At 35.2% G+C, this 27,897-nt stretch overlaps 1 protein-coding gene across 3 annotated transcripts in view; it reads left to right on the top strand.

The window, feature by feature from the left end:
* LOC131146288 (uncharacterized) overlaps nt 1-18,844 on the top strand; it is a 73,513-nt gene extending 54,669 nt beyond the window's left edge. The window contains exons 7-14 of one of the 3 annotated variants that reach the window (XM_058095770.1): nt 6,687-6,732; nt 6,889-7,138; nt 7,240-7,445; nt 7,553-7,627; nt 14,958-15,027; nt 15,195-15,275; nt 18,280-18,359; nt 18,472-18,844. In XM_058095770.1, the coding sequence (XP_057951753.1) occupies nt 6,687-6,732; nt 6,889-7,138; nt 7,240-7,445; nt 7,553-7,627; nt 14,958-15,027; nt 15,195-15,275; nt 18,280-18,359; nt 18,472-18,550 (887 nt within the window). In that variant the 3' untranslated portion in view covers nt 18,551-18,844. Of the gene's footprint in view, nt 1-6,686; nt 6,733-6,888; nt 7,139-7,239; nt 7,446-7,552; nt 7,628-14,957; nt 15,028-15,194; nt 15,276-16,256; nt 16,850-18,279 lie in introns of those variants that run through there. The other 2 variants (XM_058095769.1, XM_058095771.1) reach the window with 2 other exon arrangements.
* Nucleotides 18,845-27,897: the final 9,053 nt, after the last annotated feature.

The following is a 27,897-nucleotide window of genomic DNA, read 5'->3' as shown; positions in this document are numbered from 1 at the left end:
GGAGGAATGAGTTACAATATTACTCTTTTAATGTAGAACATATTAAAGGAAGAGATAATATTATTGCTGATACTCTAACCAGATATTTGAATTATTGCAGATCAGATGGCAAGCAGGAGCAGTAGCAATAGCGGCCATTCCAGATGTCCGATTTGTCAAGAAAGGCATAAGGTGGCAGATTGCCCAGTTGCCAGATTTGTTGACAAACAGAGGCAATTAACTTTCAGCTTCAGAAAGAGAGAAGAAAGTAGCAGAGGAAAGAGAAGCGTTTCTCAGAAAAGAGGACGTCCAGTTCCAGTTCAGGAACAGAGTTTGATGAAAAAGGGAAGCTCATCGAGGAGAGATGAAAAGCCTAGCGACAAAAGTCATATCCAGTGCTTCGTGTGCAGCCAGTTTGGTCACTACAACACTCAATGCACCCAGAATCCTAGAACCAGGAAGGGAAATGGAGAAGAGATGCAGAAAAATGAAGTAGTTGCAATCAACAAAAGCGTTTTAGGATCCAGGAGGGATAGGGAAAGAGTCGAAGTAGTCGATGTTGATTACGTTCTTGAAGACTTTCTGGGAAGGACTCTAGAAATTACAAGGGGAAAAAGACATATTCTAAAAGGGTTTATTAATAATCCAGTAACACCAGCAAAATACAGCTTTTTCAGTCAATATTCGAGAAGTAGTAGAAATTTTGGAAGAATTTGAAACCATTATTTCAGAATACTTTAAAATTATTAACAGGGAGAGTACATCCGAACTTATTCACCAGCGGATTAAACTCTAGGTGGAAATTGATATTCAGCTAAAGAAATACAGTTTTACTACCAGAGCGAAGTCAGTATTTCAGAATATCTAGAATTGAAGAGGTTTTGGATGAAAAGTGGATTGTGTATTCCAAAGCTACACATTCGCAGAAATATTAACCTTAAGCTTCTTATTGCAGTACAGAAGGCCTTGAGGACAGGAGAAGTCCAGTTTTTTGGGTTTGGTAAGACAAGACAAGATTTTGAATTCCTGCCAGCAATTGTAAAATATGCGCTAAATTTTACTAATGCAGGACGGATTTTTTGGACTAGCTATATTGAACCAATTGAATTGAAGTCAGGAAAAGTCTTGTTTTGGAATCTTTTTCCAGAGGATTGGAAAGACGGAACAGTCTCAAATTTTCATGAAGAAGAACTAGATTGGGAGGATTTTTAGAAACATAGAAAATTCTATGATTTGGTCCAGAATTTATAGGGAATTTATCTTCTAGAAGCTAGGATGGCTTTAGACTGTATATTTTTCTCAGATCATGAAATTCTGATTGCAATTGAAGGAAAGTTTCTCTGGAAATTCGAAGAAGCAAATTTAGCAGAATTTGCGATTAATGCAAGAGATATAATTAATCAAATTAAGAATTGGGAGCATCATCTTCCTTCAACGCAGGCCATGAAGAGTGATCTTCAGATCGTACTTGCAGAACTGTCAAAAAAGGAGCATGATGAAGAAATCATTAGTGCTTTGAAAGATCTCTGAAGAAGGACCGGATGAGATCTTTGCCAAATGTACAGATTAGAGGATAGTCCAGATAGTCATCATATCTCAAGGCCAGATTGAGTGGGCTACTCAAGAAGGTCATATCAGACACCTGTTCAGAAAAGTGTCATATCTCAGGCCTCGTCGAAAGGACAATTCGTCGGGTCATATCTTTTGTAGTTAGTCAAAAGTAGCTTTATTAAAGTTGTCGGTATTTTGTTTTGTTTTGAAAAGGTGAGTCAGCAAAGCATGTGATGTCCTCCTCTTTTATTAAAGTAGCTTTTACTTTATGTCAAAGTAGGTTTTGCATTTGCTTTACGTCAGGCATCTGCTTTTGAGAAAGCAAGTTGTGGTTATCCATTAGCTTTGCTTGCCTATTTAAGGGAGCTCCGACCCTTATGTTCGGAGAGGGAAAATTAAGAAACATTAATACAAGTTTATTCAGTTCACTTGATCTCTCTCTTTGAATCTTTCTTTCTATTCCAAACACTAGAGTGTGATGGTTGAAGTTCTAAGGAAGCCCAAGGAAGCTTGTTGGAAGGAGAGCTCGCAGAGGTTCCGCATAGACACCAAGCATACAGGTGACCTTTCGTTTCCCACTAGTATGCTTGGTGTCTATGCAGAACCTTTGCGAGCTCTCCTTCCAACGAGCTTCCTTAGAACTTCAACCGTCACACTCTAGTGCTTGTCCTGTCTTACTGAACCCAAAAAACTGGAATTCTCCTGTCCTCAAGGCCTTCTGTACTGCAATAAGAAGCTCAAGGTTAATATTTCTGGGGATGTGTAGCTTTGGAATACACAATCCACTTTTCATCCAAAACCTCTTCAATTCTGGATATTCTAAAATACTGACTATCGCTCTGGTAGTAAAACTGTATTTCTTTAGCTGAATATCCATTTCCACCTTGAGTTTAATCTGCTGGTGAATAAGTTCGGATGTACTTTCCCTGTTAATAATTTTAAAGTATTCTGAAATAACGGTTTCAAATTCTTCCAAAATTTCTACTACTAGAATATTGACTAAAAAAGCTGTATTTGCTGGTGTTGTTGGATTATTAATAATCCCTTCTAGCAAATGTCTTTTTCCCCTTGTAATTTCTGGAGTCCTTCCTAGAAAGTCTTCAAGAATGTAATCAACATCAACTACTTTGATTGTTTCCCTATCCCTCCTGGATCCTGAAACGTTTTTGTTGATTGCAACCACTTCATCTTTTTGCATCTCTTCTCCTTCCCCCTTCCTGGTTCAAGGATTCTGGGTGCATTGAGTGTTGTAGTGACCAAAATGGCTGCACATGAAGCACTGGATATGACTTTTGTCGCTAGGCTTTTCATCTCTCCTGGATGAGCTTCCCTTTTTCATCAAACTCTGTTCCTGAACTGGAACTGGAACTGGACGTCCTCTTTTCTGAGAAACGCTTCTCTTTCCTCTGCCACTTTCTTCTCTTTTTTTGGAGCTGAAAGTTAATTGTCTCTGTTTGTCAACAAATCTGGCAACTGGGCAATCTGCCACCTTATGCCTTTCTTGACAAATCGGACATCTGGAATGGCCGCTACTGCTACTGCTGCTGCTTGCCATCTGATCTGCAAGAATTCAAATATCTGGTTAGAGTATCAGCAATAATATTATCTCTTCCTTTAATATGTTCTACATTAAAAGAGTAATATTGTAACTCATTCCTCCATCTAACCAATCTTATTTGGGTGCATCGTTTTAATTTAATTCTCATGAAATGCTTTACATAGGAACTATCTGTTCTAATGATAAATGGTTTACCCAAGAAAAGTTCATTGGCCCTAATTCCTTTAAGGACCGCCAATAATTCTTTTTCATGAACTGGGTAATTAAGTTCTGCTCCATTAAAACATCCACTCCAGTATCTGTTGAGATGTTTTGTTTTATCGATCTTCCTGATATTTAAAACGCACTCCCAGCCTATATCTAAAGCATCGGTTTCCAGAATTATATCTAATTCTATCCCGTCTGGATATTTTAATTTTGGCAAATTTTTGACTTCTTTCTTTAAGGCTTTAACGACTTCAGTATCCCTTGAAGTCCAATTTTAAGGATTTTTTACTGAAACCTTTTTCTGAATTGGTGCTGCCTTTTCTGCCAAATCTTTTATGAATTTTCTAATGTAATTCAATACTCCTAGAAAGCATTGACACTGCCTTCTATCATTGAATTCATTAGGGAATTCGCATAGTCTTTCTGCTATGTGTGGTTGAAGCACCTCTTCATTACCTCAAATTTTTAAACCTAAAAATTCTATCTGAGGTTGCATCCAAATAGTTTTCCTTTCTGAACGAACCATTCCCTCTTTTTTGAACACTTGTGCCACCTGTCTCAAATGTTCTAAATGATCCTTAGTATTTTTACTAAATACTAAAACATCATCAATGTAAACTGGAACAAATCCAGTCATTCCTTCAAATGCTTTATCCATTCTTCTCTGAAAAATTCCTGGGGCATTCTTCAATCCAAATGGCATAACTAGCCATTCGAAAAGCCCAATGGGCGTAGTGAAGGCTGTAAGAGCTACTGCTTTTTCTTTGACCTTTATTTGCCAGTACCCTGATTTGAGATCGAATTTAGAATAAACTGAAGGTTTCTCCCTTCTTATTCTATTTCTAAGAGACTCCTGATTAGGTAAATTATACCCATCATCTCTTGTTTCCTTATTCAGATCTCTATAATCAATAATCATCATGACTTTTCCTCGTACTTGCTCGGCATGATTTGTCACCATGAATGCTGCACTCATGTGCTCACTCGTGCTGTGCCTAATGAGTCCCAAATTTAATAATTCTGGAATTTGTTTCTCAAATTCTTTTATCATTTCATTTGGATAACTGATCCCTTTACTCCTGATGACTGTATCGGGATTTTTAAGCACAATATTAGCTTCTGGCATGACCTTCTGCCATAATGCTTGTGGATTCTCCGACCAGTTTTCTGAAAGCATCTTCTTGATTTCTTCAAGACTACTTTCTTCTTCTTCTTCTTCTTCTTCTGACTGATTTACCTTTAGAATACTTCCTGATATCAATTCTTTCCAATTATCAAGTCTCTCCTGATAATTAGATTTTTCTTCCGATTTTTCTTCCTCTACTAACATGTAATTCTTTATAGTAGTACCTGAGGGCTTTGGAATGAAATGATTGTCTAGGATAATTCCTTCTGAAAATATTGTAAACAGCTGATATTTTCTAAGGAATTTACTTCCTAAAAGGAAATTGTCTGGTAATTCTGGAATTAGGCCAAGAATTTGCTCCTCATATTCTTTGCCATTCATCCTTATTTTTACATTTCTGGCAACCTCTCCTATCTGGAGAATATCACTGTTACCAATTATAACTCTAAGATTTTATGATTCCCAAGTCAATTCTGGAAATCTAAACTTAGTACAAGACCATGTACACCCAGTGTCAATAAGGGCTGTACATTCTATCTTACCGATAGAAATGTTAACTAATGTTGCCCATTCTTCGAATTTGACGCTCAAAATGGATGCTCCCATATATGCTATATGAGACTGGTCTTCATCTTCATCTGCATAGATAGAGATTCTTATGGTTATCTGACCAACTATCCTTCTACTACTTGACGGTCTTAATTCATATGGTCTAGATCCTTCTGACCTAAATTCTGAATTAATATCTTCCTCTCTAGATACAGTCGCTCTATTAGGACTATGATCACTTAGAGGTTCAGTGATGATTAATCTATTTGCCTCTTATCTTATTGACTCTAGCATAAGATTTTTCAATCTTTCTTCTGTTCTTGGGGTTACTCAAATCTGAGGCCAACTTAGTGCTCTTGGATTTACCACCTTTGGTTGTAATCCTCTAACTGAGTCGGTTTGATTTGTCTCGAAGAGTTGAGTGAATCTACTAACTCCCCTTCTGAGGGCTGGTTTCCCCGTATTATAGAACATCAAATATAATCTGGCAATGAGTCTAATGCACCTCCTATCTAGGCTACATTTTAACATATTCTGCCAGTCATGCGTATTAACAATCTATAGAGTTTTCTCCACACTCTTATCTTGAAGATGCACATGTAAATCTGGTATAACTTTTGTCCAGGCTGCTCCTGAATGCAAGTTAGCTCTTGCTCCTCCTAGCAAGGACCTACCAAAATTTCCAATACTTCCATCCATAACTGCTATGAGCATAGGAAGATCTTGTCCTTTTCTTACTAAGGGATCAATTCTAACCTGGATGATTCCATAGTGGACATACTTGCCTTTTTATCCATTGCTCTCTAGACTTCTTGTGTGGTTAGTAATGGAACTATAAATGTTCCAGCATCCGTACTTGATACTTCCGCTGTTACCTCTTTTTCGATTACCTTTATTGTCTCTTTGTAAGGTATCCATGAGGTCTGGTATGCTTCGGCCCAACAGGCTCGAGGCATCCTCCATTCCTGACAATTCCTACCTTTTGAAGGAATTTCAGTTTCTGCATTCTGCACTAGATTTTTGGATTGAACCAATCCATTACATTTTGGTCCTAATTTCTCTTGGTATTTTAATTTATTAAAAATCAGTTTTGGTTTTGGTCTTGGGGAGCAACCAAGCTAAATGATTTGAAAACCAAATTATATATTTCATTGTACAAATTTTACTTACAATGTTCTGATACGAAGGATTTTATTTATTATTTTTCATTTTATTGATTTTTTGACTAGTTTTTATTTTGTTTTGTTTTTTTCCTTTTGTTTTTTCCCCTTTCTGTTGTTTTTCTCTTTAGTATGTGATACATCATCCTTCTTTTCTGTTCTAATTCCGTTTCCCTTTTAAAATAATTCTTTGTTTATTCCTTTTTTAAGAATCAGATGATAAATATGGGCAATAAGATAACAGAATCCAACCCAATAGCTCCTAGTAGCCAATGCTCATGCCATTAGATTACCTGTTATGTTAAGCCTTAACAGCTCCAAATCAAAATGCAGCTGCCCAATTTTTGTGTGCATAATTTGATTCATGCAATGGATATTTGAAAATGTGTTTAATTCCCTTAACAGCTCCAAATCAAAATGCAGCTGCCCAATTTGTGTGTGCATAATTTGATTCATACAATGGATATTTGTGAATGTGTTTAACTCCCTCCATATGTTATTGTTTCTGTTTTAACAGTGCACTAATTTCCCTTTTTTGTTTTTTTTAATGCCGCAGGTGGTGTGGGTGCTTTAGGCTGGTGGGATTTATTTATAAATTTTGGGTACAGATTAGTGCTTTTACTGCCATGTTATTACTTGACTGCAATTTCACTTTTGGCACTGACAATTGTTTTATGAGTCATTTCAATGAAGCAGGACTGATAAGTGGGATTTTTTGTTTTGATTTTGTTTTTGCTTTTGTTCTGTTTGTACTGCAGCATTGCAGAGTGCTTTGCCTTTCTTGTTTGTACTAAGTGGTCTAATCCAGTGATTCATCAAAATTCTCATGCAAGAGATGCGGGTTCATCTTCTAGAACCAGTGGATATTTTGATTGGAGTGGTGGTTTATTAGTTTCTTCAGAAGAGGACCATCAGCAAGATAGGATGTGTGGTCTGCAAGACATTGGCGGCCATATTATAAAAATTCCAGTAATTGGTTTCCAAGTCCTCCTCTGTATGCGCCTAGAGGTATGTGTTATGTTTTAGTTGTCATGCTTACTATTTGGATTAAAAGTTTTTAATTCTTTTGGATGCCTTATCAACATATCTGTAGTGGTTCTAACTTTCAGGGAACACCGGCTGGTGCTAAAATTATCCCACTTCCACTTCTTTTCTCCCCTATTTTTCTACTGCAAGGTGCTGGGGTTTTGTTGGCTGCATCAAGACTGGTAGAGAAAATAGTTCTTTTACTGCGCAGTGGTGCCACCACTGGAAGATATTTCACCTTTTCTGCAAGTGCCCGTGACTTCTTTATGTTTTTGCACCATGGTTCTAGGTAACTGCTTACATGTTATGCAACAAAAAATTCTTGCACACTAGATTATGCATAGTGAGCAGACCATAGAGTTATTCTTTCTCCTCTCTGGCAATATCTGAAAACAGGCTACTTGGCTGGTGGTCTATTGATGAAGTCAGTCAAGAGGAGCAGGCCCGGCTTTTCCATGATGGGGCTTCTGGGTTAGTGTTGTTCTAATTTCTCTAAATGCACACATTCCATTTTTGCTTCATATGCTTCCAGTGTTGATGATGATGTGCATTTTGTGTGGCCATATGCTATGAGCTAGGTTAAAAAAAATGGAAATGTAAATAATTAGAAATATTTTAATTTGAGTGAAGAACTGCCCATATGAAAATGGTTGCAAAATTCTACTAATTCTGTTTTGTATTTGTAATGGAAGCATAAAATATAAGGTGCTTATGTTAAAAATAAAAAATAAAAAATAAAAAATTTGTCTATGCACAAGCAGACATTCGTGTTGTAAAATATACCTAGCTATTTGTTTTGGGTATGCATGTTGTGTCCAAGGACTTACATTTCTTTCAATGGAAATTCCATTGGTCTCAATTCGTGGAAACTTTAGAAAATATTTCAATTTTGATTTAAGAAATGATGGAAATCTATAGTAAATTATGGAAATTTGTAACGTTGGAAAATATAAATATATGATGATTATAGTAAGATATACGAAAATCCCTCATGGAGTCGGGTCGTTTCTGGAAGCGTAGGTGATGATGAAGGTCAATTGATTTCTAAGAATGTGCAGGAGATGGTTTGTGCTTGTGTGGGGAAGATTGTAAGAGGAGTTCATTCAGTTAGATATGCAATAACAACCAGTGGTGTTGAAGGCAACGTTTCTGGCTGAGTTGTTAAGATTAGAAGCGGGTACAGTTTTTGGCGTGGAAGATGGGAAGATGAAGATAGAGTCATAGGCGGTTAAAGTTTCTTGCATGCAAGATCGGATGATGAAGCTAGAGCAGGCTAGGTCTGGCTTATTGTCAATTAACATTGATTTGGGTCAGCTGTTCAAATTAAACTCTTTGATGGTATTTTGGTTGAGGAGGTTCGAAAGTCGTCTTTTGATTTAAAAACGGGTTTGGGTAGCGGGGAAGCTTCTACAGAAGCTCCAGATGGGCCACTTAACTGGGAAGGTCCAAGAGTTTCTACAACCCCCTGAACTTAAGGGAGCCTTTCTGCCCACGACTTGGGAGGATACGAGAGTTCAGCATCCTTCAGAGCTGAAACAAGTCAAATGGTGTTCATCTTTGAAGGAAGTACAAGGTGATCGAATATTGTGCTCTTCTTTGAATAACATCCTTGATGGTTGTGATGAAGGATGCTCCAATAAAAGTGAAGTGCAGAAGATGGAAGTAGGAAGGCCTGATAGGTGTGATGTTTCTCTTATTCTGCTCTGCTGGAAGAAAATGATAATAAGGGCACTTCCAGGAATGTAAGGGGGGAGTCTGTTTCTTTGAATTTTAATTGTTTTGATCCTGAAACTAGGTTTTCACTTTTGGTTCGGTGGGAAATCAAGCTGGAAAGGGAGTCTATTTGGATCATTTGAGGAGTGGGAAATGCAGATGGACTTTGAAGGGAGGAAATTTAATGAAGATAAGTGAGAATTATTTGGTGAGAAACATAAAATTATAAAGAGGGATTCTAAAGGTGTTTTAAGTATAGTGGAAGAGCCAATTGATGAGAGGGCCAAGTTGAGTGAGGAAGACAAAAGACAGGGAGATGTTTCGGATGAGGACAGCATAGGGAGTAATGATTTTGAATGCCAAAAAAGGTATATTTTTTGACCATATTTAGTAACAATGTGGATATTCCTCCAATTCTTCCATTGATCGTCTCAGAGATTTATCTTATGTGCTGCCGTCTCCTCTAGAAGGTTTAGAGGATATTAATATGTTAGAAGATGAGGTCCTCAAAGATGATAAAAAGGATGGAAATCTCCCTACTCATATTCAAGAAGAAATTCCTGGGAAGGACATTGAAACTCACAAGTTGTTGGATGGCTTGGGCCTCATGTTGTCTGATCAAAGGAAGTAATGATATTAGGCTCATGGTCGTAAATTTTCACAAAATTGTCGAAATTTCCATCGAAATTTCTGGTTTCCGTCACCCTCGAAATTGAAATGGCAGTCGATTTCGGTCTTGCATAATTTCCATCGAAATCTCAACGAATCATCTCGAAATTTATCGAAATCTCAAAATTTCAGCCAAACTTTGGAATTCAAATAAGAGATTTAGGAGTCAAGTGAAATTTCTCTTTTAATTTATTTTATTTATTTTTATCGAAACAAAATATTATTACAAATGCTTTTGAAATTATATGAAAAAATAAACTTACAGCATCATTTTATTTAACCATTTATGTCTGAATTATCATTATTTGTATAATACATAATATTTAAATAATTTATGAATTTCATTTGTATGAGCTGAATATGTTTATTGTACATTATCTTACAAATATGTTTGATACACATACTATATTACAACTTTTCCACCTCATACACAACATAGATGTATTTAACTTCTAATATAGTAGTCCTAAAACTTACATTATTATGTTTGTTTATCATGTCTAAAGTTTCACAAAGAATTCCATGCTTTACTACTAATTTCCGTGATTTTTTTTCAAATCAAAATCGAAATTGACATCGAATCGAAATTTTCGTACATTTGGAGTTTCAAAATTTGAGTCGAAATCAAAATTTAAGACCTTGGTTAGGCTTGATGGTGGCAAATCCAAGGTGAAGAAGGCAAGGTCTTAAATTTCGATTTCGACTCAAATTTTGAAGCTCCAAAAGTACGGAAATTTCGACGGAAATTTCGATTTCGATGTCGATTTGAAAAAATAATGGAAACTAGTAGTAAAACATGGAATTCTTTGTGAAACTTTAGAAATGGTTAACAAACATAAAAATATAAGTTTTAAGACTAATATAGTACAAATTAAATACATCTATGTTTTGTATGAGGTGGAAAAGTTGTAAAATAGTATGTGTATCAAACATGTTTGTAAAATAATGTACATTAAACATACTCAGTTAATGCAAATGAAATTCATAAATCATTTAAATGTTATTTATTATACAAATATTGATAATTTAGACATGAATGATTAAATAAAATATTACTATAAGTTTATTTTTTCATATAATTTCAAAAACACTTGTGATAACCTTTTGTTTCAATAAAATAAATTAAAAGAGAAATTTCACTTCACTCTCGAGGTTTCGATAAATTTCGACCAATTTCGCTAAAATTTCGAGGTTTCGATAAATTTCAGATTATTCGTTGAGATTTCGACGGAAATTATGCAAGACGGAAATCGACTACCATTTCGATTTCGAAGGTGACGAAAATTGGAAATTTCGATAGTTTCATGGAAATTTAAGACCATGGAAGAAGGGCTAGAGAGAATTAGCTAATTTGAAGTGTTCGATGAGCTATGAGGAAGGGATTAAAAGGGGATTTCTTGGCTTAAATAGCATATTTTATTTTATATTTTTTGCTTTTATTTTTTGTTTTTGAGTTTTATTTTGTTTTTTATTTTATTTTTTGAAGATCTAGTATACTCGCTATGATTGTACGTTATCTACCTTAATACATCTTCTTTTATTATAAAAAAAATTGTTATTCTATGTTGTATTTGTTGTTTGGATGGGTCTTGGTTGTTGAACCTTGCCTTAGACAACAGAAGAAAATTTATTAAGGCAGAAAGGAGTACAAACTATATGAATACAGTAAGTCTTCTAAGAACCAAAGAAAAATAAATACAAAGAATTGTGATCAAACCCTATTTTCATAAGCTTCTGTAGCATAATTTATGTCTTTTAAAGATAGGTGCATGACTATAATATTTAGCAATTTTCGAATGTACATATTCTCTTGTTGATGTTGGATTTTGTTCGAGGGTGCCGACTAAGGGAGCGCATGGTAATCGCCAAACAAGACAACCTAAAGAAAATAAAGACCAACCAAAACACGGGGATTGGATAGCGGAGTCGCCACCTTTTTTTTTTTAATTTTCCAAAGGAAAAGCAAAGAAGAAACCCTAAAAGATCTATGAATAAGAGAAATAGGTTCAGGAGTACAATTGTGTGTAGAGAAGGTGATTGACAAACTATCTTAAAGGAAATTAGTCAACCAACACCCCTATCAACGGTTACTGCTGATTTAAACAATAAGAAGAAAGAGAAACAATCCCCTTTGAGATCCTTCGTTGAAAGATTATTGTCAAAAAGCTCAAACGATAGGGTTGGAAAGCCTAATATACTTTTTTTGGAAAAGGGGTGGCTTCAGAAAACCCTAAGTTTGAATTTTGAAAGAGATGGAAAGCCATGATTTGTTTAAATTCAAGGAATTAAAATAGAATCGAATTTGAAGACTAATAACTTTTTGGAAGAGCAAAACCAAGAAAAGGATTTGATTTGAAATCAGTGCAGAGAGGAAATGATTTTTGAAAGATGATGTTTGATGGGATTTCAAATCCACCAAAAAGACAAGATCTTGAAATACAGGTTTTTAAACAAAAGAAAGATTTTGAAGAAAATCTAAGGTTTCATCATTGGTCAAATAAAGAAAGATTTTTGAAATCACTTGTTTCAGAAGAAGTTTTAAATTTTTTTTTTTTTTTTGGGGGGGCGGGGGGGTTGGGGAGAAAGAATTCCATGTTCGCCCTTCATGCTTCACTCTTGTTGGTGAATACACCTACTCTCTTGAGCATACAGTCTTAAAGAAGGGCACCTTCACTGCGTCTAATGAGAGATGAGTGAAAGCATCATATGGTTGGAACCCCTCAACTGTCCCATCATAAGTCAAGGTGAAAAAACAATGAAGGCAACATGAAGACACCTAGAAAATTCTAAGATGAAAGGAGGAAGAGGACCTTTGGTCTCTAATTAACCAAACAAGTTCAATAAGCATGCAATGGGAACATGTACAATAAAAATAGTTAAACATGCATGAAGTCTAGGCTAAATGGAATTAAAGATGAAATTTCCTTTCAAATCAAAGCTAACTGTAGCATTTTTTGTTTTTCTTGGATTTTATATATTTTTTATTTTTCTAGAATTTTTTCCTAATTTTTTTGGGAATTTTATACATTTATTTGGATTTTTGATAATTTTATACAAAGATAAAAAAAGTTAATCTAAACTAAGGGAGGAAAGTCCAATAATAACAATAATAAAGATACAATAATAGTAATAATAATAATAAAAATAGTAGTAGTAATAGTAAAAATAGTATTACCCTAATATATAGCAATCATAATAATAATAATAATAACAACAACAACTAAACAGTCTAAAAAAACCTTTTTATTGCATTTTATTATTTCTTTTTTTTTTTTATAATAAATTTCATGCCATTTTAATGATTTTTTGAGGATTTTATTTGAATTTTAAATCCATTTAACAAAACATTAAAAATTAAAAATTGAAAAAAAATAAAACTGATCAACCGGTTCAGATGAACTGGACGATCAGTTCAAGTTAACCTAAAGTTCATGCGTTGCCCCCAACTTGTCTCCCTCTTGCAGAATGCAGTGGGGTTTCCAAACCCTAGCTGCGCTGCCGTCATGCCAGACAATGCCACTATCTCCTTACAGCTCTCGTCACCGTCCAATGTCACCATCACCTTTGCTTCACATACTCACCATCAGCCTCTGTCACCAAAAACTTGGTGTGAATCCGTCCCTGTTCTTCTCCAACCTCTCCCTTTGAAAACACACATTGCAGCTCCTGCAGCCTGGGCTCGCTGTGACCACCTTCGTTGACATCAGTACTGAAGGGGAAAGCCATGCACAGGTATCTTCCCCGTCCACTCTACTCTCTAGCCCTATCTCTCTCTCTCTCCCTCTCTACTTTCTGCACTCTAAAGAACCCCAAACCATACCATCCTCACGGTGCCAAGAAAAGTAATAGAAAAAACTAAGGAGGAGATATGAATCAAACATTCTCAAAAATTAATCTTTATGCAATCAGGATATGTTGATATGACTTTGAAACAAGAACAAAAAGAAAACATACCTTAGTAAGGAACAAATGCGAGAATTTTCTAATACCCTTGTCTCTTTCTCGAAAACAAACACCTTCATTCTTAATCTCCTTTCTTTCTTGTTTTAGGCTTTTCAAGGACCTTTCTCACCCTAGCATGTTCACTACATGTGGCCATGTGTATGAAGTGTATGCATCCACATGAATAATGGAAGGGTTATGATGATAACAATGATGATATGGTGCAAAAAAATCTAGCCTTTTCCGACAAAATTATGAATTTTGTTACATGAGTCATATACATGAATCAAACAGGAGATCACAAGATAAATGGGAGCATACCTCAGATATTCAAGCAAAATGCTTTCGAGAATACCAAGATAATAATCAATAAGAACTCCAAGAATTAACCCAATGATTCTAAAGGTTCCTTCTCTTCCTAACGTGCAATCCCCACCCCCCCAAGAGTGTACATACACACTCTCCCCCTCAGTTTACGTATGCCTCCTCCCTCTTCTTGCGAGTGTATAGCCCCCTTTCTTGCTTCTCCTTGTCTCTAACTCTAGCTCCCTATGGCGCTCCCTCAAGTTGTACATTTCTTACCTTTATCTTTCTCCAGTTTTTGAGAATGAACCAAATTATAAAACACCCGGTCAAAAATGGGCATCGATAGGCATATATTTCTTCTTTTTGTTGTTAGATGGCGCATTGTATTTTTGTTTCTTGCAGCCTTTTTTCTCTTTATTTCTTCTTTGTTATTTTATATTTTTATTTATTTGACCGTGGGCCTGTCTCATCTTTTTTTCTCCTTAGGGCAAAAGACGTTCACCTCCCCTGAGGTTTGGAAAAAAGACAAGGATCTCACTTGAGGTTTTAAAAATTCCATTGACCTCCCTTGAGGTTTCAAAAAGGCCACAGACCTCCCTTGAGGTTTGGCAAAAAACACAAACCTCCCCTCAAAAGACTTGTCTTTTAACGAAATATAAGGGAAGGTTTGTGTCTTTTTGGAAAACATCAGGGAAGGTGCCTAGAATTTTTGAAACATTAGGGGAGGTATTTGGGATTTTTGAAATCTTAGGGGAGGTCCTTGTCTTTTTGCCAAACTTCAAGGGAGGTCAGTGTCTTTTACCGTTTTTTTTATTAATATGCATTGATGATTTAGTTCTTGCAGATTATTGGTAATGTAATTACATATGCTAACATATGAAAGTGAAATTATGTTAATTGATTTAGAACAATGAGTAAAGAAGTGCATGATTGATCTAGATATTCTAGACCCCTTGGATGGCATGTTTGTCAAATTGTCTAAAGATTATTTTAATGAAAACTCCCATGTTAAAAGTGGTTTGAATTGAGAACTCTCTCTCTCTCTTGGTGCCAGACAAGGGCATGTAATTCACTATCCATTGTATTATATCTTAGAAAATCTGTTGAATTACCATAAACAGTTTCACAAAAAGACTTGTTTGCTGATAGATATTTGGTCCTGATGATGCAGGTATAACACTTTCTGCAGTTATTCACCTGAAATAGTGAAGAAAATGCCTAAGAAGGATCTTGCTGAGGAGGTAATTACTTTTTCATGGCATACATTTGATACACTTATCTTGCCAGTTATCATTTCCTTGTTATATTGCAACATTTATTTCTGGAAATTCTTAAAACATCTTTGTTGGTTCTATTTAGTACAATTGCTGTCTTTTATTCGATTTTGCTATGTGGTTCCTTTTCTCAGGTATGGAGACTTCAGGCAGCTCTTGGCGAGCAAACAGAAATCACAAAATATAGCCAGCAGGAATACGAAAGACTTCAAAATGTAATTTTTCTTATCTTATTGATGTTTTTGCAACAATCAGGGTTTGTGATGTGAATTGTGGATTTGTTAATATCCATGCTTTAGAAACCACCTATTTATTTTTCGTCATTGTTGACTTGGTTCCGCCTGTGTGGTAGGTCCCAGTTAATAAAAACGATAAAATTAAATAAATAAAAGTGAAGGAAGAAGGGTGTTGGAAGATGATTATTGCATTAGACATAAATGCTTGGTTGTCATGCCAAGTTTGTTTTCAAGGATAATTAATTAGTCTCAGTGCTTTCTTCCTTGAAGTAGACCTAGCAAAGCAGATTGGGTTGGATAATCTGTGGCAGTTTAGGTGGATTTTCGAGTGAAGAAATTATAATCCATATCCGACTTAATTAAGTGGCGGATGTATGGCTGTTTAGATCAGATAATCCGTGGCGGATGGCGGAGAACCCGTCATTCTCTTCCCAAATAAAATTTCTTTTTATGATCCAAAGAGTAATCTATTTCGTAGCATAATAATTGAAATTATTTTTGAAATAATAATTTGGTAAATTGTTAAAACATTTAATATCCAATCACAAAAATTATATACATTTTTTTTTTCAGATCATGAATTTAGAGCTTTTGTTTTGACCACAAGAATTAGGCATTTAGGCTCGAGTTTGACTAGGGGCATGGGGTAGATCTAGAGGCACATGTAGTAGTGCGATAATTGAGAGTGTGGGGCTAGGCTTTGGCCAATTGGACTTATGCTAGCAAGCTAACGCTTGATAAGCATGGCCATATGGAATTAACTATGTATTCGGGCATTAGTTGTTAATAGGATGATGGATATTCGTTGAATAAAACATGATATTCTCCAACTAACTCATTTAGGGGCTGATAAAATTCTTCTAGACCATATCCAACCCATTTAATGAGCGGATTGGTTATGATTTAGTTTCAATCGGATGGATTTGGTTTGGATGAGCAGATTTTTATCCGTTTTGTCAGGTCTACCTTGAAGACTCCTTGTGGGATGTGATGAAGACTTAATTGTCCAAGCATGCAAGTTTCAAAGTCATGTCTTGACGTTGGGGACTATTGGCTTGGCAATTGTAGCATGATTATTTATTGAGTGGTTGGACATTATATACATGTTGGATCTCTATATAAGCAGTTGGTCTCATTGCCATGCGATTAGAGAAGAGAGAGAGGGCGTGAGTTCAAGGTTAAATAGAGATTGAATTGTAAAAGGGGTTCACCATGGGTTCATCCTACACAAATTTCTTTATTGGGTTAGAATAGGGTTGTGGGTTTTCAAAATTGTGGGGAGAGGAGTGGTCTCTTCTTGTATTTCCTCTACACCGTGATTGTAAAATTCTTGCCGGCATAGGTCTAGTGCCGAACCATGTAAATTGCTTGTGTTTCTTTTATTTCTTGTAATTTCGTTATCTCTTTACCAATTGTGGTGTGGGTGGTCCTTGTGGCCCAACAGTCATCAGGGTGTTAGTGATCATGACAAATTGTTGTGGTCTTCTTGAGTTCAAACCTTCCCTTCCAGGCTCTCATAAACTTTCACGACTATGATTTGGGATTGATAATCCAGTGTTGCAAATGAATGCCATGGAGAATACATAGTGGGTTTTAACTGCCATAGTGTTATTGTAAGGGTGACACTGCTTTGTGCTTTGCCGGTGGATTCTATGCTATCCTCCATTAGCATGTATTATTTTCTTACGATGCATGTGGAGGGATTCTATGCTGCTGCATTTTTCTATTTCTACTTGAAAATTAATTGTTCATTGCTTTTATGTACTTCTACTCAGGAAGGTTGTCAACCACATTGTAAAATGCCTAAATATGACAATTTTTATTTCCTGAAATTTAGGATGCATGCCTGGAGGAATGACGAAAATGAAAAATGAAAGCAAATCATACAGAACTAAAATCTAAATAGTTGATGTCATATTTATACTGCTAGGTTGTTATGGCTTAGAACTTTGACATGTTATTTGTTTTTAAATGCAGTAGTGTAGATTGCAGGAAGGTAATTTAAAACATTGGAAACTTTCTTTTTTTGATGGCTTGTTAAAAGCATTTGGAGCACGCTTATGCACATTTCTTGGCTTATATGTATAGTTAATTATTTAATAATTTACAAATATTTTGATAGTTTCTAAAGAATGCTAGATATATAATACTAGTTCTGATTCAAATTTATCACTTGAATAGTTACATCCACTGTGGTTCTGCTTTGGTTGGAAATCCTTGTTGTCTAGGCATAACTATAATTTTTGTCAAATGAGGATGATAAAAAATACAATAATGATTAAGAAAAATGCAATTTTGCTTGGAAATTCCTGCTGTCTAAGCATAATTGTGTTTTTTGTCTAATGAGGATGATAATAAATACAATAATGATTAAGAAAAATGCAATTTTGCTTGGAAATTCCTGCTGTCTACGCATAATTGTAATTTTTGTCAAATGAGGATGATAATAAGTATAATAATATTTAAGCAAAATGCAATTTCGTTGGAAATCCCTGTTGCCTAGGCATTTGGATGCTTTTGGAGGATTTAAAACTTGAAGAGTCTGTTTAATATATTTATGCCATTTTTAGTCGCTAAAGCTCTAAGATAATAAGATTAATTACTCTTTTGATTGAGAAATAATGCTAATATAACCTTTACAATATCAAACATGATCAGAGTTACCAGAGTCTTGCACTTCTGCCTATGATAGTGAAGATGGCACATTATCTCCTGGCATATTTGAATAAACTTGTAGCTTTTAGACACAGGTTTTTTGTGCATGGGTTGTCAGGTTTGAATTAAACCTTGCATTTATTTGTATGAATGGTGATATTTCAAGTTATCCCAGGTGATCGGCCTGGTTGAATTGACCAAAACTTTGTGTATATTATTGTTATGGCAATTGGGTTGTGCTTGAAATGCTCTGCTCTATTCCAAAATAGTTCTTGGTTATAAAATTGAATTTCTTGACTGACTCGGGCAATCTGGATGAACTGGTCAGGAAAAAGTTCTATGCAGGGTCTGCTTTGAGGCTGAGATTAGCGTTGTCCTACTTCCCTGCAGACACCGCATCCTCTGCAGGTATGTCAGTCTTTGTTTTCTTTGGTTTTGCTATTGCAAGAAACTAAACTGCTCTTGGTTTTTCCCACGCACACGTGCTCTTCTGTATTCATCATGTTCAAATTGTTTGCAGCGCCTGCTGTGGGAAGTGTAGAAAGTGTCCAATTTGCCGTGTCTCTATAGAGGAGCGCCTACCTGTATATGATGTATAGTTTTTAATTGCTGTTTTTATTTTGTAACACCATGATTTAGGGTTCACAGTTTGAGGCAGGTTTACAGGGAAAATTTCACTTGTTTTACTTCAAAAAAAGGAGAAAAGAAAGAGAAAAAAAAACAGTTCTGAGTGTTGCTTGCTCAAAATAACAAAGTGTAGCAGTTGATGATCAAAAAATGTATTGTGCTCTAATCCTCTCGAAGTTGGTTAGTTTTAATTATATTTGTAAATATAATTTAACTGTTAATGTGAACAATTGTAATATATTCAATACTCTGCTCTTACTGTACCAGGTTTTGGACACTCAGATGTATGGCTTGTATCAAAATTACTAACTAATCTTTTACACATTTGAGAATTGCCTACAAAGAATCATTTCTAACTTTGAAAGTGTACTCAAAGTTGCATTCAGTTGGCAGATTGGCATGGCCAAGGATTGCCATCTGCACAGCCTGAAGAACAACTGCTGGTGTGGTTTTGAAATATTCGTATTCTGCTTTTGGAAGAAGTGAATAATCTTTTTTAGGTATTTTTTGGGAACAACTAGGGTTAAGTTCTACCAAAATTTTCATCTTGCTTCAATAATAGCACGTTGTGTGTGATTAGGTGATAAGATTCATATTAAAATGGTGGTTCTTTCTTCCAATTTATGCTGTCATTTTATAAGATGATTGCATAGAAAGAAGACAACATTTTGCTCAAAGTCTTCAACGTTTCAAACAGTGTATATGAAAATGATTGATTGCCCATTTTACGATTGTCCCACTCAAAAGTGAACTCTTTTTAAGCAAATGGATGGAAATTCAGGAACTCATAGTAAGGTTAACCCTGTTAGGAATGCAAGCAAAGCAAAGAAGTTGATTGGATATTAATGCTAAAAAATGACGACACTAGAAACAACAGTGCTAGCAATGTTAGAACAGAAGAATGCTATAAGAAAGTAGAATGATGAAAAGCTACCTAAATGAAAATGGCAACACCGGGTCAACTGATGAAAAGCCCATGATCACAGACTCAATTTGATTTAGGCGATTATTAATGGTTAAGTAGGTGTGGTTCATGTAATGAATGTGTTGATAATACTAACAACTTCGCAAGAGCATAGTTTCAAGCTCAATCACATAGTTTCAAAATCAACTCTAGTTGCATACTCAACTCACATCAAATTCAGATTGCTTTAGATTCTCTTTAAAAGGGAATGGTTAAATGATAGAACTACACTTGGGACAAATAATATGTTAATAATGATTTCATCCAACTAATAAAAGATAAATTAAACCATCAATACATTCTATTTTCATCTCCATAGAGGTGTTGAGTAGCTCTGCCTTAATAACTTGAAACGGGGCACACCTAGGGGTTGCTTCATTTGGAGAGGGTTAATCTTCAATTAGGCCTCCCATCTTTTGTGGTATAAACTATACTTTTTAGAAACAAAAAATGAGGATATATATTCAAACCATGGATTGGAAAGAATGGAAGGTTGTCACATATGGTGACTTAATTCCTATAAAACTAGTAGATGGAAAAGAAGTTCCTAAGCAAGAAAAAGACATGACTAAAATTGATCATAAGATGTTACAAGTAAACTCTAGTACTATTAATGTCTTATATTGTGCCCTTGACATAAATAAGTTCAATAGAGTCATGACTTGTAAAACAGTAAAAAAATTATGGAACAAACTAGAAGTAACTTATGAAGGTACCATTGATGTAGGAGATAATAGAATTGACATACTATTTCCTGAATCCATCCTGCAATAATATCAAAATAATTTGAGAATCTATACCTCATAACACTATTGTTAGATTAATCTAACTAAGATATCTTCATACCACTTATTTCTAATTTACCATCCGGAAATAGAAACCGACGATAGTTTATTATGGTTTTCCTGAAATCTTCACCCTAAGAAAATCATAAAAATCACCCTGAAGATCCTGTCTCCAAATCAAAAGACAAAATCCTAAATTCTCACCTTAACTTCCCAACATTAACTCGCTTAAGTAGTCTTCCCAAAAGAGTAGAGGTGTTTTGGATTATGTTCACAGTGATGTTGGGGGGTCTGTAAAGGTACTAGTTAGGAATGACGCTCAGTAATTTGTTAGCTTTATTGATGATTAGTCTAGGAAGCTTTAAGTTTACTTATGGAGGAGTCAGAGGTATTCAAAAAATTCAAGTAATGGGAGGAAGAGGTTGAGAAACAAACAAAAAAGTTGGTAAAGTGTCTTATATCAAATAATGGGCTGGAGTACAAGTTTGATGAGCTTCTGAACTTCTACAGATCTGGGGAAATTTTTGTACATTTTACGGTTTGTCGAACTCCATAATAGAATGGGGTGGCTCAAAGGATGAACATGACCGTTTTTTAGAAAGTTAGGAGTATAAGACTATATATAGAATTGACAAAATAATTTTTGGACAGAGGCAATTAGCACAACTTGGTTATATTATTAACGGATTACCTTTTGCAAAAGGATGGATGGTAAAGTGACTTAAGAAGTTTGGATAGGTAAAAAGGTTGATTACACTATATGTAGTTAAGGGTTAAAATCTAAACGTATTGATAGTTTGCGTAGGCAATAGCGTAGCAACATATTTAAAAATAAGATTTTAAAAGATTTGACTATTCTTAGAATAAATGATATAAATGGTACGGGAGAGAGAAGAGTTGATTGAGCAGCCGATTAGGTAAATAGTAAAAACAAAAGATAACTATATATATATATATATGTGTGTGTGTGTGTGTGTGTGTGTGTGTGTGGTGGTTGTAGCTTTCACAATTTGCTGACGATGAGGCTCCTGTTCCAAAGAAATAAACAAACAAATTAAATGCGCGGCGTTGGTTGGTATGGTTACCTCAGCTGCATGCACCCCCCAAAAAATAATAAATTCTCTCCCAAACGGTATGTTTAATGCTGCATTTCCATCTCTCTCTAACTTGGGTAGACAAAAATATTTATTAGCACTACCCCCAGGGTGTTCAGGTGGTAGTGCGGGCTGCGGGAGTGCATCTCACAAGATCACGTGTTCAAACCCTCTTAGGTTCGTTTCTGCCCATGAATTCCTGAAATTTACCTCCTTTCGGAATTGTGAGATCGGCTTCAAGGGGCGCGAAATTAGTCACGTGGATCGTAAAACGGACACGTAGAAACCCGGTACGTAATCCAAAAAAAATATTTATTAGCACTAAAGTCAAAATCAATTACCAATAACGATCCTAATAAAAATTTAATTATTTTTTATTTTTTATTTTATATATATTTATTAAAAAATATTATATTTTGGTCAGAATAAAATTAAATGCTATCATTTATCTCTTAATTTCCAACATAAACACTTATAAATCCTTAATAATTTCACATAATTTTATAAGATATCTTATATTACTTAAAAAAAAAGAAATTAAAATTTAGGACACTTGCATGTGATTTAAAGAAGATACTCGATTTGTTGTTGTTGCAATTAATTTTCTTTATTTATTTAGCATCTCAGCGAGGAATCTTATTTATTTTCACTCTCAGAATTTGAATGAAAAATTTTTAATATGAAAATGTCAAATTTTAAGTTTTTAACTACTAAAATGTCTTTCAAGGGACATATCTCTCTCTCTCTCTCTCTCTCTCTCTCTCTCTCTCTCTCTCTCTCTCTCTCTCTCGTATGAAAACAAAGTTTTAAAAGATTTGACTATTCTTGGAATAAATTATATAAACAGGCACAAGGAATTAAATTTTAGAATATATATATATATATATTTGATGGGTGGCGAGGGGAGTCTGTTTGGTTTTCTTAACCCAAAATGCTAAAAAAACTACTCATTTTCTTTGCTAGAAAAATGCAAGGTTGCAATAGTAAAAACAAAAGATAACTTATATCTTTTGGAACTACACAATAAGGAGCCTTGGAACATAAAGTGCGTGCAATAGAAATTTTAGGTCTTAAAATTATCTAATTTTATAGTGAAAAAATGTGAATTAATTATTGGTTACAAATTATCTCATACAAACCAAAATTAATATATGATTTAATCAAAGAATATATGAAACTTCTCTTAGGCAGTGTTTGTGAGCATGGATTTCAAGCCCTAAATTTAGATTTTGCGGATTCTGAAGAAATTCAATATAATTTTGTATTAGTGATTTTGTCATCTTTGTGCACCTCTTTGGAATGTAATGGTGATGGTTCAATCAAGGTAGTCACTTGAGAAATTATAAATGGAGGGTTGCCTGGTAAGAGCATAAGGTATTCTTTTGGAATTACATGTTACCTAGTCACCCTAATGACTCAATGGAGAATTGCTTAAATAAGGTATAAGACCTCCAGGCGACCATGGAATCACAAGTGCCATCCAAGTGACAAACACCGCACAATCATCAGGCGACGATGATCATCCAGTCATCTTAGAGCTTGCATGGTCTTCAAGTAATAACGCAGATAAGCATTAGACAAGTATGCATAATAAAGTTTTGTCAACTATATTATTTGGATCTTTAATGTTTAGAAGTTGTGTTTGATTAAGTTTTTAATATCTAGAAAAGAACTGAATTTATAATTAGAATTTATGGCTTGATTTATGATTTGCAGTCTTAGAACTAATATAAATTTGACCCCAAAGAGACATAAATAAGTGTACAACCTATCTGGTAGGAATCTACAACTCAAATGAACAAATATAATGCATTAGTTTGGACCTCAGTATCTTTTATCCCTCTGTCTCTTTATGATGAATTGAAAAATTCAATAGTAAAAATTGGTGATGATGACTCGTGTCTTTCACAAATTTTTCGTGTTCCCCAAACAAACAAATTAAATGAGTGACGTGTGCCAGGGTGTACAATAGATGCCTCAGCTGCAACGGCTGCATGCATAACCCCACGAAGTAAAAAATTTTCCGCGGAAGGGCATATTTAATGCTGCTTCTCGATCTCTCTCTAGGGTAGCCCAAAATATTTATTTGAACCATATATATTAGCACTAAAGTCAAAATCAATTACCAATAACAATCCTAAGAAAATTTTAATTATTTTTAATTTTTTCTTATATATATATATATATTAAAATATTATATTTTAGTCAAAATAAGATTAAAATACTATCATTTTATAGAAAATGTAAGACACTTTCATTGATATAAAGATGTCCTATATATAGAACTTGTACAAAGTATGGTTGTTACAAATTCAAAAGTATTTAAATACTAAATCAAAGAAATATTCAAGTAATACAACTGAAGAATCCAGATCGCCACAGACTAGCGGATATTAGAAAATTTGTTAGTTAGGATTCTCGGCAATTTCTTTAACAGGTGTAACTGTCAACAGCTTGATGAAACCATCAATGATTTTCTCACAATAACATTTAGTCTCAAACCGTCGAAGAGTTTATTGAAACCATCATTGGTTTACTAAAAACCGACACAACTTCCTTTAAATATACGCCCCGTCAAGTTAGGCGTGCCATCAGTTAAGCCGATCTTAGAGCAAAGAGAGTGAAATTTGTGATGGGATAGAGCCTTAGTCAAGAGGTCTGCAAGTTGATCGTGGGTGCTGACATGAGAGACTTGCAGTAAACCTTTGGTGATTAGATCAAGAACGAAATAAAGATCAATAGCAATATGTTTCATTCGTGAATGCATAAGAGGATTAAAACTCAACTGGGTAGCACCAAAATTATCACAAAACAAATGTGGGGGCTTAGTAATTGAAATACCAAGTTCTTGAAACAATGAGGGAATCCAAACAAGCTCAGAGGTGGCTGAAGCAGGAGCTCGATATTTTGTCTCAGTGGAGGAACGAGCCACAACACGCTACTTGTGCATGCTCCATGAAATGGGACAATCACCCAGAAAAATAAGATAGGCAGACATGGAGGATCTGGTATCCTTATCAGCGGCCCAATCAGCACCAGAGAACCTTTGAAGAGTGAGATTCCCAGTGCGCTCGAGGAGGATGCTATCATGAAGAGTGCCCTTCAAGTATCGCATAATGCGTTTGGCAGCGGTCCAATGAAACTAAGATGGTTTATGCATGAACTGAGTTAGCTTATTGACTAGGAAGGCAATGTTTGGCCGAGTTAGAGAGAGATTTTGGAGAGCTCCTATAACTCGGCGGTACTTAGTCGGATCAGCAGGAAAATAGCCATCTTGAAGCTGAAGAAGATCCTTTGTGGCAAGTGGAGTCATCACGACCTTAGCACCATCCATCTTGGTGCGAGAAAGAAGATCCTGAATATACTTTTGTTGGGAGCGGAAAAACCCACGGGTAACGAAAATCACCTCAACACCAAGAAAATAATGTAAGAGACCAAGATCCTTTAAAGAAAATTGATGACCGAGCTGCTAAACAATCTTAGAGATAACAACAGAGTTACTCCTAGTGATTAAGAGATCATCCATATATACCAAAAAATAGAGAGTAATTGTAACACCCTGAACCCGAAAACCACGTTCGGTGCGTTATACCTGAATAAACCGTGCTTCGTGGAGCCCCGAACCCACTTGGTGGGACCCGAGTGCCATGTCATCCATTCATTTACCTGATACCTGACATTCTGTTATCATTTACGCAGTAGAAAACATAAATATAATCCTCCAACAATATAATACCAGAGTTTTTTACATCTATCTACAATCCAAAATAAACCATTCATCCACCTGTATCCACATATATACATATCTACAAAAACATAATCTACAACTTTCAGTATTCACAACTCAGAAGACTTAAAACATAAAACATAAAACTTATACATCCCAAAAGTACAATAAAAAATGCTATAACAACCCCGAGCTCACTAAGTTCGGTCATGTGGAGGTCTTGAAAAAGATAAAATTGTATTCGAGTGAGACACATCTCAGTAAGGGAAGAAACAATATATTAAATCAGCGTATGGCCAACATGAGGTTTGAAAATAACATATGTATATGCATTCATCATTTGCATATCATTATCATAATTTCTAAAATCCTTTCCTGAGCCTAATCAAACACATGCAAGGTATATTACCCACGAGAATACCTAAGGATTGGGGTGATTACCTGCTCATACAAGTAGCACCCCTATGCTTTGACTCTTTAGGCAACCCATGATCACAACTGAAGCATATCAGGGCACTTACCTTACTCAGTAAGACCTCAGGTGAAAAAGTAATCTCGTATTCACATAGTTCATATAATGGTTTACCAACAAGGGCTCTCGAGAATAAGGAAATTTACCCACCTATACAAGTAATTTTCCTCTGCCCTAATACGTTATGCAGCCTACTGCTACATCTGATACCTACTAGGGCACTCGCCTTTCTCAGCAAGCCTTCGGGCGAAGAGTTTGCCCCGCCCATATAAGTACATATCATACTAGCGTGAATACTAATACTACAATAGTACATTACTCTATCTGTCATTTATTATGTATTTCTCATCTGTTCATGTTCTCAGCTTTGATATTGTAGCATTTCACTTTACGTGGCTCTTTCCCATTTTGCATTATTCACATTTCACATTTCATTTCCATTTCACTCATATTTCATTTCATTCTCATTTCCATTTCATTTCCTGCATTCATACTACAGCTCCTTTCAGCTGTACATCAGTTAGTCCACATAGATATGCGATATTATGCTACTACAACTCCTTTCAGTTGTTCATCAGTTAGTCTACAGTTCCTTTAAGTTGTTCATCTATTTCCATGGTTACATTAACAATCACATGCAACATAATTCATAACATATTTTCATTCACATTGCATTCCTTGTATAACTTGCATCGTATACATATAACATAATTCAACACATAATTTCTATTTTACTCATGCCACACAATTTAGCAATATATTTCAAACATTTTCTGTAAAATAAGCCAACCCTCATTTATTGTTCATATACTGAAAGTATACCTTTAATTTCCTACACAATTATCTTAAAAAATATTTCACTTTCATCAGTCCATTTTCACAAATACATATATAATAAAACAGCCCTAGGCTCAGAAATTATAATTTAAATGGTTGAAATTTTAAACCTATACGGAAACATATACATAACATAATCCATTTATCTGTTTAATTCATAAAACCTGGTTTAATATATATTCCCCTTTACCTGCTTTCTTGAACTACGTCAATAGGAACCCCAAATGATGCTTGTGGCACTCACCTGAACCCTGATTCAAAAACCCTATTTTATTTAGATAAACCTCAAATAACCTACTATTTCTGCATTTCCTCAACCTATAAACCTCAAATAAACATTTAAAACCCCAAAACTAAAAATCTTAACCCTTACCTCAACTTTGGAGCATTTCCAAAAAAGCCCAGTTTAGAAATTTGCTCTGCTAGATGTGTAGAGAATCTTCCCTAGAACACCGTAGCGGTATCCTTTTGTCGATTCAGGCTGAATCCGGACCAAATTTGAAAAAAGAAGGCAGAGAGGCGTTTTAGAGAGAGAAAAATAGAGGAAAAATGATCTTTCTTCACCAAGAAGCTTCCTTGGATCTTTTATAGTCGATGTTGCCACGTGACTTCGTCGACAAGAAGACAGGATTCATTGATGAGTCACAGAAAGGACTTCGTCGATGAGAGGGTACGTTCGTTGACAAAATTTAAAATCTGAAATTGCTCACTTAGGATCTCTTCATTGACTAGGGGCTGAACTTTATCGACGATCTCTAGAAGAACATTCATCGACGAAGACAGGATATTCACCGATGAGGTCTGCTGTTCTTCCTTTTAAAATTCCCCCTTTTCCCTTATTCTTTATTTATCTATCCCATTTATTATTTTTCCTAATTATTTAATCATTATAATTTTCTGGGTAATTATAGTAACATCATCACAAGTATAGATAACCAGAGAGGAATCGAATTTAGACTGCTAGAAACCGAGTTGAAGAAGACAAACACTTAATTCTTGATACTAAGCACAAGGTGCTTGTTTCAAGCCATACAAAGACCGCTTTAACCCGCAAACATGAGAAGGCATTTTAGGATCCACAAAACCCAAAAGTTGAACCATGAATACATCCTCCTGAAGGCGGCCATGTAGAAATGCATTATTAACATCTAGCTGTCGAAGGGGCCAATTTTTATGAAAAACAATGAAGCGGACAACTCGAATAGTCACTAACTTCACAATAGGGTTGAATGTCTCATTATAATCAAAACCACGCCATTGATGAAATCATTTGGCCACTAACCGTGCTTTATAACGAGAAATACTATCATCAGGATTTTGTTTGATATAGAAAATCCATTTGCAGCCAATGGGTTTGATTGTAGAGCGCAGTTGAACTAGCTCCCATGTGTCATGTTTAGCCAACGCATTGAACTCTTCGGACATAGCATGCTGCCACTT

This window comes from Malania oleifera, chromosome 13 (genome assembly GCF_029873635.1).
Source record: "Malania oleifera isolate guangnan ecotype guangnan chromosome 13, ASM2987363v1, whole genome shotgun sequence".
Taxonomy (NCBI): Eukaryota; Viridiplantae; Streptophyta; class Magnoliopsida; order Santalales; family Ximeniaceae; genus Malania; species Malania oleifera.
Note: the sequence above shows the minus strand (reverse complement) of the source record. Positions and strands in the feature narration are given on the sequence as shown.